Source organism: Dictyostelium purpureum, assembly GCF_000190715.1.
Source record: "Dictyostelium purpureum unplaced genomic scaffold DICPUscaffold_4, whole genome shotgun sequence".
NCBI lineage: Eukaryota > Evosea > Eumycetozoa > Dictyosteliales > Dictyosteliaceae > Dictyostelium > Dictyostelium purpureum.
Window position 1 is genome coordinate 66907 of NW_003519341.1, and position 13788 is coordinate 80694.

The following is a 13788-nucleotide window of genomic DNA, read 5'->3' on the forward strand; positions in this document are numbered from 1 at the left end:
AATTGATTTTTCATTTATCTTTTTGCTCATTGTTTGTTTTTTCAAAGTAAGTTATACATAAATTAAATTTTCCCACTTTATTTAAAAAAAAAAAATTAAAAAAAATCACAATTTTTTTTTTTTTTAATTTTTATAATTTCATTTCGATGCATGACAATAATTATATATATATGTATAAAATATTTTTATAATGTAAACTAATATTCAGTTGTTTTTTTTTTTTTTAAAAAAAGAAATGAATACTTTAAAAAAAAAATCATTGGGTAGAACAGCATTTTTGGGTGATCAATATGATGTTAGATCAGATTCTTTTTTAACTACAAATATTTTCAAAGATCAAATACCAGAAGAAAAAATTCAAACTGCTGATGTTTCTGATTTAAGTTACGAATATTTTGTCTCAAGCTCTTCACAAGAAAAGTTTAGCAGTTTAGGTGTAGATGCTAATTTAAAGCTTAGTATCTTATCTGGTTTAATTGAAATCACCGGTTCTGCATCCTATTTAAAGGAAGATAATAGTGAAAAAAAAGTTGTTAGAGGTTCTTTAATTTATAAGATAGAAACCGTTTTAGATTCAATTAATATAAATCCACTTAAAAGTCTAATAGATATTGACAGCTTAAATAACAGCGAGGCTACTCATATTGTCACTAGAATTAAATATGGTGCAAATGTAATTGTTACATTTGAAAAGACTTATAGTGACGAGGCTAACAAGACCGAGGTATCTGGTTCTTTAAGTGCTGTTATGAAGAAAATTGGTGGCAGCTTTAGCATGGATGGTGATGTCTCTTTAAATCTCAAAGAGAACGAAAGAAAATTACTTGATGAATTTAAAATCAAATTTGTAGGTGATGTTATCCCAAAGAATGAAGAGATCCCAAGTAGTGTCGAAACTGCTTTAAATATTATGAAAAAGATACCAAAGTACTTAGAAACAGTCAACAAAGGCAAAGGTAAACCAGTTGAATATATGCTATTACCAATCGAAACTGTTCAAAGACAATTATCAATCGAAGCTGGATTAGAAAGAGTTTACAAAAATATCGGAGAAGATTTGATCAATCAGATTGAAGTGGAATTTGAACAATTAGCAGGTCATCAACTTGAACTAAAGGGTTTTTATGCAGAGCTACTCGAAATGAAAGATTACTTTAATATCAATCAACTATCACCAGTTTTTGACTTTATAAATAAAGTTTCAGTCAACGAAAAGACATTTAAAAAATCAATTTCAGAATTTATAGTCGCTGTTAGAAGTTGTACCAAAGAAATTTCATCTCTTGAAGAATGTGTCAACATTTATATTTCATCTGAATACTCATCTAACGGAATCAAAAAGTTCTTAGAACTATCACATCAAGCAAACCTTAAAAACCAACTTTCATTTATTCAAGAAATTAAAGCTTTAAATATTGATATTGTTTCCAAGACAATGAATAAATCTCAAATCCTCAAAAAATCTAATGATAATTGTAAGCTCTACATTCTCAACTACTACAATTCAACAAGAACAATGAGCCAAACATGGGATCCAATTTATATTTCAACTTTTATTACCAAATATAATGAAAAGAGAACAAACACCAAATTTGCAATCATTGATCTTGAAATTCATAACTCTTCACCAAACCAAGAGAATTCATCAAGCGATAGTACCTCTAAAGTCCCATTTATTGAACTATATATCAATCAAAAACTAAAGCAGTCAAATTTCAAAATTAACCAATTCTCAAATTTTTCTGAACGTTTTAAAGAAACTGATTTCAATTTTAATGGTAAAGCTCCAATGGATACACCATTTTTAAGACTAAAGTGCCCCGGTAAAGATTGTCCAAAGGTTCCAAAAGAGTGGAAATGTCTTATTTGTGATGAAGATTTAAAGTATAGCACCAAAACTCTTTATTGTCAATGTGGCTCATATCCAGTAACCAGCTGCACTTTTAAATGTTGTGAACCAGAGCATGGTAATGATTATTTCCAACTTCCAAACAATGAAAAGGACCAATTAAAATACTTACCACCAAGACCATTAACTCTATTATTATTGGGAGAGACAGGTGTCGGTAAATCTACATTCATCAATTCATTGGTTAACTATGCTTTATATCATAGTTTAGAAGATGCAATTAAAGGTGAAATAAAAGTATTAATTCCAATTAAATTTTCAATGGTTACAAACGGAGTCCAAAAAGAAATATCAATTGGTAATCAAACCAAAGATGAACATTTATCAGTTGGCCAATCATCCACTCAATCATGTCAAACCTATGTATTTTTAGATTTAAATCTAACAATCATTGATACTCCAGGTATTGGTGATGTTAGAGGTGTTGATCAAGATAAATCAAATTTTGAACACATTCTTAGCTATATCTCGAGATTCGATACAATTGATGGTATTTGTATTCTTTTAAAACCAAACGAAGCTAGAGAAACTGTACTTGCAACATATTGTTTTAAAGGTTTATTATCACAACTTAATAAAAATGCAGCTAAAAACATTGTATTTTGTTACACAAATTCACGTTCAACTTTTTACCAACCAGGTGACTCACATCCAAAAATTTTGAAGATGGTTCAAAGTTTAAACGTCCCAGATCTCAAGTATACATCTTCAAACACATTCTGCTTTGATAGTGAATCATTTAGATTCCTTGCAGCACTTAAACAAGGTATCGAGTTCAGCGAAGATCAAATTAAAGATTTCTCAAATAGCTGGAAAACCTCTGTTACATCAACCAACAATTTAATATCATATCTTAACTTGTTACCACCACACAATATCAGAAACACTACAAGCCTAAATGAATCAAGAAGATTAATCCACGCTTTATCAAGACCAATTGTCGAAATTACACAAATGATCGAAACTAAAGTCAATATTATTAAAATCAAGAAAAAGGAAATTGAAGACGACAATAGCGATTTAGAATCTCTTAAAAAGAAATTAATAGTTAGATACGATGATGTAGAAAGAAAAAATTTAGATCAACCAACCACTGTTTGTACAAACTCTACTTGTGTAAAAGTTATTAAGGGTAAAGATGGTAATGAAACCATTCACTATGCTCAAAGATGCCACGTTGGTTGTCAAATTAAAGGTCCAACCAACACCAAGAACTCTGCTGACTTAAAAAATTGTTGGGCTATTCAACAACATGACTTAAAATGCCATCAATGTAAGCACTCATGCCATTACACTAGCCATATGCATATTACCTACGAAACCTATCCTGTCACCAAGACTTTGGAAAATGCCGCCATTAAAGATCAGATCAATAAAGCCTCCAACAGCTGTCAACTCAAAGAAGAAGCAATTATTGAATTACAAAAAGAAATCGAAGCAAACAACAAAGAAAAAACAGAAATCATAAATATTAGTTCTAAACTTTCATTCTTTTTAAAGGAAAATTCAATTACTGGTTATGTTGATACTGTCATTGAATATTTGAAGATGTGTATCAAAACTGAAGATCTCAAGACAGATAAAACAAATAAAAAATCACTTGAAAAGAATTTATTAATATTTGAAGAACAAAATAGTATTTTACAAGCCGCCGTAAACAATTGTAGTGAATTAATTACTGTCGACCAAGTCCCTGTATTAATTGAAAAATTAAAGAAACTTCCAATCAATGGTCCAACATTAAAACTTCACATCGAAGGTAATGAATCTGATCAAATGACATCAAACTACAAACCAATTGTAATTAAACCAAAAGAAAAATCATTTTTATCAAATTTAAAATCAATATTCAAATAAAATAAATACATTCTTTTTCTAATTTAAATAATTAATTAAAACAACAATGATTGGTACTATTATGTTTTTTAATAAAATATTAATTAATAATTTTTATATAATCGTCATTTTATTGAAGAGGTGTGAATATAAACATCAAAACAGTTATAAATATCTTATAAAAAAAGAAAATGAAAAAAATTTTATACTAATTTTAGATAATTTAAATTATAATAATAACAAAATACTAATTTTTAATTAGTTTGTTATTAATAGATATTTCAATTGAAATTATTGTATAATTAAATAAAATGAAAGCCATTAGGATTTAATTTATGCTATAAAAAAATTTTAGTAATTTTTGCTCTAATTTTAATAAAGTTAATTTAAACCATAATACCAGCGATACTTCTATTTTCTACTTTACTTTTTATTATTTTTTAAAGTTTTTTTTAACACTTAATTTTTAAATTAATAATAATAAAAAAAATTAGAAGGGAGAAATAAAAAAAATTTGGTGTGAGAAAAATTAAATTTAAAAATTTGGTGAGTTTTTTTTTTTTTTTAAGTTTTTTTTTTAAGTTTTATAATTTTTTTTATTTTTTAATTTTTTTTTTAATATTTTTTTATAATTGATAAAAAAATATTATTTGTAAAAAACATTTTCTCTAAAATAATAAAGGGTCTACATGAATTTTATGGGCACTGTAAACCCTTATATTTTTAATAATTGAATATTAGGATTTATGGTATTAAAATTTTATTCATAAAGTTTTATTTTTTTAAACCATATTATTTTAATAATTAGGAAAAGATTCCTATTTTTAGCCTTTAAATATCTTTATTTTTATTTTTTAGTTTTTTTATAGTTTTTATATTAAAGTAATTTGGTTTTTTGAGAGTTAAAACAGTGTGCTATAGTTGTTAATGTTGAGTGATCTTTTATTCCTCTTGCATATTAAATCAATACATTTTTCAGTTTTTCAGGATTGTAAAATAAAAAATATATTTATGGAAACAAAATCTTGAGAAAATCAGCAGAAAAAATAAAAGCTTTATTTTTTTGAAAATATTTTTTTTTTTTCATTTTAAGATTTTGTAATAAAACCATTTTTTTCATTTTCCTAGGGATTTTATCATAAATAAATAGATTAATGAAAACTTTGGAAAATTTTTTTTATAATACTATTTTTTTCTATAAATAAGCTTTAATGTTTTTTTTTTTTATTATTCATTCATCATATTTTAGTTTTACAAACTTATAAATATTTATTTTTTTCTAAATTATCAATATTTTAATTTATTATTATTTCTAATACAATTGATTTTTCATTTTTCATTTTTACCATTGTTGGCTTTTTCAGAGTAAGTTTACAAATTTATAATTCCTGAAAAAAAAATTTATTGTTTTAATTTTTACACAAAATATTTTTAAAATGTAAACTAATATCCATTTGTTTCTATTTTTTTTTTTTATAAAAAAAGAAATGAATACTTTAAAAAAAAAATCATTGGGTAGAACAGCATTTTTAGGTGAACTATATGATATAAGGTCAGATTCTTTTTTATATACAAATATTTTCAAAGATCAAATACCAGAAGAAAAAATTCAAAATGTTGATGTTTCTGATTTAAGTTACGAATATTTTGACTCAAGCTCGTCACAAGAAAAGTTTAGTAGTTTAGGTGTAGATGGCAATTTAAAGCTTAGTATCTTATGTGGTTTAATAGATATCACAGGTTCTGCATCGTATTTAAAGGAAGATAACAACCAAAAAAAAGTTGTTAGAGGTTCATTAATTTACAAAATAGAAACCTTTTTAGATTCAATCAATATAAATACACTTAAAAGTCTAATAGATATTGACAGCTTAAACAACAGCGAGGCTACTCATATTGTCACTAGAATTAAATATGGCGCAAATGTAATTGTTACATTTGAAAAGACCTATTGTGATGATGCTAACAAGAACGAGGTATCTGGTTCTTTGAATTCTCTAATGAAAAAAATTGGTGGCTGTTTTAGCATGGATGGTGATGTCTCTTTAAATCTCAAAGAAAACGAAAGAGAAATACTTGATGAATTTAAAATCAAATTTGTAGGTGACGTTATCCCAAATAATGAAGAAATCTCAAGTAATGCCAAAGATGTTTTAAATATTATGAAAAAGATACCAAAGTACTTAGAAACAGTCAACAAAGGCAAAGGTAAACCAGTTGAATATATGCTAATACCAATCGAAACTGTTAAAAGACAATTATCAATCGAAACTGGATTAGAAAGAGTTTACAAAAATATCGGAGAAGATTTAATCAATCAGATTGAAGTGGAATTTGAACAATTAGCAGGTCATCAACTTGAACTAAAGGGTTTTTATGCAGCGTTACTCGAAATGAAAGATTACTTTAATATCAATCAACTATCACCAGTTTTTGACTTTATTAATAAAGTTTCAGTCAACGAAAAGACATTTAAAAAATCAATTTCAGAATTGATAGTCGCTGTTAGAAGTTGTACCAAAGATATTTCATCTCTTGAAGAATGTGTCAGCAGCTATATTTCATCTGAATACTCATCTAACGGAATCAAAAAGTTCTTAGAACTATCACATCAAGCAAACCTTAAAAACCAACTTTCATTTATTCAAGAAATTAAAGCTTTAAATATTGATATTATTTCAAAGACAATGAATAAATCTGAAATCATTAAAAAATCAAATAATAATTGTAAGCTCTACATTCTCAACTACTACAATTCAACAAGAACAGTGAGCCAAATATGGGATCCAATTTATATTTCAACTTTTATTACCAAATATAATGAAAAGAGAACAAACACCAAATTTGCAATCATTGATCTTGAAATTCATAACTCTTCACCAAACCTAGAGAAATCATCAAGCGATAGTACCTCTAAAGTCCCATTTATTGAACTATATCTCAATCAAAAGCTAAAGCAATCAAATTTCAAAATTAACCAATTCTCAAATTTTGCTGAGCGTTTTAAAGAAACTGGTTTCAATTTTAATGGTAAAGCTCCAATGGATACACCTTTTTTAAGACTAAAGTGTCCCGGTAAAGATTGTCCAAAGGTTCCAAAAGAGTGGAAATGTCTTATTTGTGATGAAGATTTAAAGTATAGTTCTAAAACTCTTTATTGTCAATGTGGCTCATATCCAGTAACCAGCTGTACTTTTAAATGTTGTGAACCTGAGCATGGTAACGATTATTTTCAACTTCCAAACAATGAAAAAGACCTATTAACATTATTACCACCAAGACCATTAACTCTATTATTATTGGGAGAGACAGGTGTCGGCAAATCTACATTCATCAATTCATTGGTTAACTATGCTTTATATCATAGTTTAGAAGATGCAATTAAAGGTGAAATAAAAGTATTAATTCCAATTAAATTTTCAATTGTTACAAACGGAGTCCAAAAAGAAATATCAATTGGTAATGAAACTAGAGATGAGCATTTATCAGCTGGCCAATTATCCACTCAATCATGTCAAACCTATGTATTTTTAGATTTAAACTTAACAATCATTGATACTCCAGGTATTGGTGATGTAAGAGGTGTTGATCAAGATAAATCAAACCTTGAACACATTCTTAGCTATATCTCAAGATTCGATAAAATTGATGGTATTTGTATTCTTTTAAAACCAAACGAATCAAGAGAAACTGAACTTGAAAAATATTGTTTCAAAGGTTTATTATCACAACTGAATAAAAATGCAGCTAAAAATATTGTATTTTGCTTTACAAATACAAGTTTAACTTTTTACCAACCAGGTGACTCACATCCAAAAATTTTGAAGATGGTTCAAAGTTTAAATGTTCCAGATCTCAAGTATACATCTTCAAACACATTCTGCTTTGATAGTAAATCATTTAGATTCCTTGCAGCACTTAAACAAGGTATCGAGTTCAGCGAAGATCAAATTAAAGATTTCTCAAATAGCTGGAAAACCTCTGTTACATCAACCAACAATTTAATATCATATCTTAACTTGTTACCACCACACAATATCAGAAACACTACAAGCCTAAATGAATCAAGAAGATTAATCTACGCTTTATCAAGACCAATTGTTGAAATTACACAAATGATAGAATACAAAGTCAATATTATTAAAATCAAGAAAAAGGAAATTGAAGATGACAATAGTGATTTAGAATATCTTAAAAACAATTTAATGGTTAAATATTATGATTCCGAAAGAAGAGATTTAGATCAACCAACCACTGTTTGTACAAACTTTTCTTGTGTAAAAGTTATTAGTAAGGATAAAGATGGTAATGAAACCATTCACTATGCTCAAAGATGCCACGTTGGTTGTCAAATTAAAGGTCCAACCAACACCAAGAACCCTGACATAAAAGAATGCTCAGCTTTTCGAAAGAGTGACTTAAAATGCAGTCAATGTAAGCATTCATGCAGTTACACTAGTCATATGATAATTACATATGAAACATATCCTGTCATCAAGACAATAGAAAATACCATCATTAAAGATAAGATAAAAAAAACCACCGACAGCTGTCAACTCAAAAAAGAAGCAATTATTGAATTAGAAAAAGAAATCGAAGCAAATAACAAAGAAAAAACAGAAATCATAAATATTAGTTCTAAACTTTCATTCTTTTTAAAGGAAAATTCAATTACTGGTTATGTTGATACTGTCATTGAGTATTTGAAGATGTGTATCAAAACTGAAGATTACAAGACAAATAAAAAAAGTAAAGAATCACTTGAAAAGATTTTATCAATTTTTGAAGTACAAAATAAAATTTTACAAGATTCCGTAGGCAAATGTAATGAATTAATTACTGTCGACCAAGTCCCTGTACTAATTGAAAAATTAAAGAAACTTCCAATCAATGGTCCAACATTAAAATGTCACATCGAAGGTAATGAATCTGCTCAAATGACCTCAAACTACAAACCAATTGTAATTAAACCAAAAGAAAAATCATTTTCCTCAATTTTAAAATAAAAATTAAATAACTAAAAAAACTTAAAATTAAATTAATAAAAGTCCTGTTAACCTTTGATTCATTCTAATTAAAGGGATTAGTCAAAAATAGGTGGTTAACGATTAAAATAAAAATTATAATTAGCACAAAAGTAATTTCATTATAAAAAATTTTAATTTAAAAATTAAAAAAGAATCATCTTTCAGAGGGTTTGGATTCTTATCTCTTTATTGATAATAAAAAATGATTCACAATCAACATAAAATAAAATAAGAATCCAAACCCTCTGAAAGATGATTTTAGTTTCCAGGACCATAATAGAAAATGTTTCCCCAAAACAATGCATTATCTCCACCTTTTCTAACACTTGTTTTAGTATTTTAATCTAGTAAAACATTAGATTCATAGGCTCAAGATCCATATCATTGTATTTATTAAATATTTGAAACGTGATTTCATCCATAAACATAAGATTTTCCATTTGTTCTACAGTTCAGTATTATGTTGAATAAGTTATTCAAAATCATATCTTTTTCTTCTTTTAACTTTTTTTAATGGATGTTTCATGAATTTCTTTTTATAAATAATAGTATACGTTTTGATTGATCAGTCAGGTATGGTGTATCTAGTTGTTGATTCCTACCAAACACTGCTTTTTTTAAATTCTCCTCCACCATTCAAAAATTTGAAACAAATTGGAAGTTTATCTCTTTCGAGAATCTTTTTTTCATTTCCAGAGCGTTAATTGTCATTGATTTAACCTTTTTGTTCATATCTTTGAATTTTTTTTGCCAACGTTTTGTAAATACCCAATTTTTTGCATTTTTATTATTGGAGTATTGGTCTCTGCTTTTGTATAACAATATTGAGTAACTAAGTTCATCACTTAACCTCACTTTGTTTATTATATTTACACTATTTTCAGTTTGTTAAAATTTATAATGATATAAAAAAAATTTTAAAAGTTTGAAAATTAAAAAGAGATAAATATTTAAATTTATTTTAATTTTTTTTTTTTTTACCCCTATTTTCAACACTTTTTTTTATTATTATTATTAATTATTTTTGGGCTGTGCCAGTATTAATTAAAAAAAACCATCCAAATAAATCAATATAACACATATTAAACAACATCAGGGGGTCTACCATATACCTCGGGCACTGTATTTGTGAATATTTTATCCAAATTTTTTTCGAAAATAATTTATTATTTTATTATTATTATTTATAGAGCTATTTAAACTGTGTAGAACAAAATGTATTTTTATTTTAAAAAAAATATAATGATTCTGATTGTTTTTATTTTTTCGTATTCACAATAAACTAAAAATACAATATAATATTCATTTTTTAATAAAAACCAAAAGGTTGAATTATTTTTTTAATAAATTTGTAAAACTAAAACAAGATAAAAAAAAAACAAAAACATTAATAATTTATAAAAAAAAATTATTTTGATAAGGTTTTTATTTTTTTTATTTTCCCAATGATTTTGTTTTAATAAAACAATTTTTATGATAAAATCTTGGGAATATAAAAAAAAATTGGGTTGTTTTTTAATGGATAAATTTTTTATTTTTTTTTTAATTTTTTATTTTTATTTTTAAATTTTATTAATTATACTATTTTTTTTATTTTCCTTTCAAAAACCTTCACAAAACCATATACCTTTATATTATGATATTGATTATTGTTTTTATTTAAAAAAAATAATAAAATATATATTTTTTTCTATATTATCAATTGATTTTTCATTTATCTTTTTTCTCAATGTTTGTTTGTTCAAAGTAAGTTAAAATTTTTATGATTAAGGAGGTTTGTTAAATATAAGGGTAAATTTTTTTCAAGTGTATACACAATATAACCCTAATTATAATTAACCCACCTAAAAAATTTACACTATTTTTTTACTACATTTTAATCCTCGTTCTGTTCTTAAAAAATATTTACATAAAATAGTTAATTATGAAAACTAATATTCAATTGTTTTTATATTTTTTAAAAAAAAAGAAATGAATTCATTAAAAAAAAATCATTGGGTAGAACGGCATTTTTGGGTGATCAATATGATGTTAGATCTGATTCTTTTTTAACTACAAATATTTTCAAAGATCAAATACCAGAAGAAAAAATTCAAACTGCTAATGTTTCTGATTTAAGTTACGAATATTTTGTCTCAAGCTCGTCACAAGAAAAGTTTAACAGCTTAGGTGTAGATGATAATTTAAAGCTTAGTATCTTATGTGGTTTAATTGAAATCACCAGTTCTGCATCGTATTTAAAGGAAGATAACAACAAAAAAAAAGTAGTTAGAGGTTCGTTAATTTACAAGATAGAAACCTCTTTAGATTCAATCGATATAAAAACACTCGAAAGTCTAATAGATATTGACAGCTTAAACAACAGCGAGGCTACTCATATTGTCACTAGAATTAAATATGGAGCAAATGTAATTGTTACATTTGAAAAGACTTATAGTGATGAGGCAAACAATTCTGAGGTATCTGGTTCTTTAAGTGCTGTTATGAAAAAAATTGGTGGCAGCTTTAGCATGGATGGTGATATCTCTTTAAATTTAAAAGAAAGTGAAAGAAAAATACTTGATGAACTTAAAATCAATTTTTTTGGTGATGTTATCCCAAAGAATGAAGAAATCCCAGATAGTTCTGAAGCTGCTTTAAATATTATGAAAAATATACCAAAGTACTTAGAAACAGACAACAAAAGCAAAGGTAAACCAGTTGAATATATGCTATTACCAATCGAAACTGTTAAAAGACAATTATCAATCGAAACTGGATTAGAAAGAGTTTACAAAAAAATTGGAGAAGATTTAATCAATCAAGTCGAATTGGAATTTCAACTATTAGCAGCCCATAAACTCGAATTAAAGAGTCTCTATGCAAAGCTACTCGAAATGAAAGATTTCTTTAACATCAATCAACTATCACCAGTTTTTGACTTTATTAATAAAGTTTCAGTCAACGAAAAGACATTTAAAGAATCAATTTCAGAATTGATAGTCGCTGTTAGAAGTTGTACCAAAGATATTTCATCTCTTGAAGAATGTGTCAACATTTATATTTCATCTGAATACTCATCTAACGGAATCAAAAAGTTCTTAGAACTATCACATCAAGCAAACCTTAAAAACCAACTTTCATTTATTCAAGAAATTAAAGCTTTAAATATTGATATTGTTTCAAAGACAATGTATAAATCTGAAATAATCAAAAACTCAAATGATAATTGTAAGCTCTACATTCTCAACTACTACAATTCAACAAGAACAATAAATCAAATATGGCATCCAATTTATATTTCAACTTTTATTACCAAATATAATGAAAAGAGAAAAAAAACAAAATTTGCAATCATTGATCTTGAAATTCATAACTCTTTACCAAACCAAGAGAATTCATCAAGCGATAGTACCTCCAAAGTCCCATTTATTGAACTATATATCAATCAAAAACTAAAGCAATCAAATTTCAAAGTTAAGCAAATCTCAAATTTTGCTAAGTTTTTTAAAGTGGCTGATTTCAATTTTAATGATAAAGCTCCAATAGATACACCATTTTTAAGACTAAAGTGCCCAGGTAAAGATTGTCCAAAGGATCTAAAAGAGTGGAAATGTCTTATTTGTGATGAAGATTTAAAGTATAGCTCCAAAACTCTTTATTGTCAATGTGGCTCATATCCAGTAACCAGCTGTACTTTTAAATGTTGTGAACCAAAACATGGCAACGGTTATTTCCAACTTCCAAACAATAAAATGGACCAATTAAAATACTTTCCACCAAAACCACCAAAACCACCTAAACCGTCAAGATCAATTTCTCTATTATTAATGGGAGAGACAGGTGCCGGTAAATCTACTTTCATCAATTCATTGGTTAACTACTCTTTATATAATAGTTTAGAAGATTCAATAATTCCAAATAAAATTTCAATTGTTACAAACGGAGTCCAAAAAGAAATATCCATTGGTAATGAAACTAAAGATGATTATTTATCAGTTGGCCACTCATAGTTTAGAAGATGACATTGAAAATATTATTTTAGAAGATGGTTATAAAGAAAACCAAAAAGAAATTTGAATTGGTCTGATAAAAAATAAAAAACATGGTCACAATATTTTTCCTTTTTTTTTAATTTTTAAATTTTATTTATATTTTTTTTTACAACTAACTAAAAAATAATAAAAAATATTTTTTAATAATTGAAATATCATGTGCTTCATATATTGAGTAGATTATCGCAAGAAGAAATTCATATAATGATTCAATGATTTGATGTTTCAATTAAATAAAATTAACTTTGGCATAATCCAACATGGCAAATTAGGGCATAAAGCTTTTTTGATACCCCTTTCTTTAACAATTGACCTTAATTTTCAATAATATTAATATCTGGAATGTGTGTAGTAATGGATCAACCTAAGCTTTGCTTCATCTATTAAATTATGGGTTTTTCAATGATTTATTACACCTAATTTTTGAGTTTGACAAATAATCCCTATTATTATATGTTACAGTTAGTTGCATAAATTTTGCAACAAGCATTTTGATTTTAGAAATTGTTAAATATCTATGAAGAATTTTTAAATTAAAAAATATTGTTTGTTTTAAATAAAATTATAAGTGTCGGTTATTTAAAATTTTTGTTTGCCATTTTTTTAAATTTTATTTTTTTTTATTTTTTTTTATTTTTTTTTTTTATTGTCATTATTTGTTTGATGCAAAATTTTTGATAAATAACTTTGAGTGTATGTATATTTTTAATAAAAATTTATATTTTTATTTTTTCATATATTTACAAACATAGTTTAAAAGATAATTAAATTTTAAATTAAAATAGCTCTTTAATTAGAAAAAAGAGAGTTAGTTTTAGAAAATTTTCTCAAAGGAAAAAGTGATCAAGAAATCGCAAATATTTTTTGGTGTAAATAGGTCAACCATTTACCGAATTCGAAAACAATATCAAAAAACAAACTCAATTAATCCAAAACAAATTCCAGGAGTTCCAAGAAAGTATACTTTTGAAACAAAAAAAAT

At 25.8% G+C, this 13788-nt stretch overlaps 3 protein-coding genes across 3 annotated transcripts; all 3 read left to right on the forward strand.

Moving 5' to 3' along the window:
- Window positions 1-235: 235 nt before the first annotated feature.
- On the forward strand, window positions 236-3766 carry DICPUDRAFT_25386 (uncharacterized protein; the record flags this gene model as incomplete). Its single annotated transcript, XM_003283128.1, has 1 exon — window positions 236-3766. The coding sequence occupies one exon, from the start codon at window positions 236-238 to the stop codon at window positions 3764-3766; it is 3531 nt and encodes a 1176-aa protein (XP_003283176.1).
- A 1466-nt stretch (window positions 3767-5232) lies between these two features.
- DICPUDRAFT_96288 (uncharacterized protein) lies at window positions 5233-8860 on the forward strand (the record flags this gene model as incomplete). The annotated part of the gene is made up of 1 exon (XM_003283129.1): window positions 5233-8860. One exon carries the CDS (start codon window positions 5233-5235, stop codon window positions 8749-8751), a length of 3519 nt encoding a protein of 1172 aa, XP_003283177.1. The 3' UTR covers window positions 8752-8860.
- A 1504-nt stretch (window positions 8861-10364) lies between these two features.
- DICPUDRAFT_96289 (uncharacterized protein) lies at window positions 10365-12867 on the forward strand. The gene is made up of 2 exons (XM_003283130.1): window positions 10365-10518; window positions 10742-12867. The coding sequence occupies exons 1-2, from the start codon at window positions 10502-10504 to the stop codon at window positions 12762-12764; spliced, it is 2040 nt and encodes a 679-aa protein (XP_003283178.1). The 5' UTR covers window positions 10365-10501; the 3' UTR covers window positions 12765-12867.
- Window positions 12868-13788: the final 921 nt, after the last annotated feature.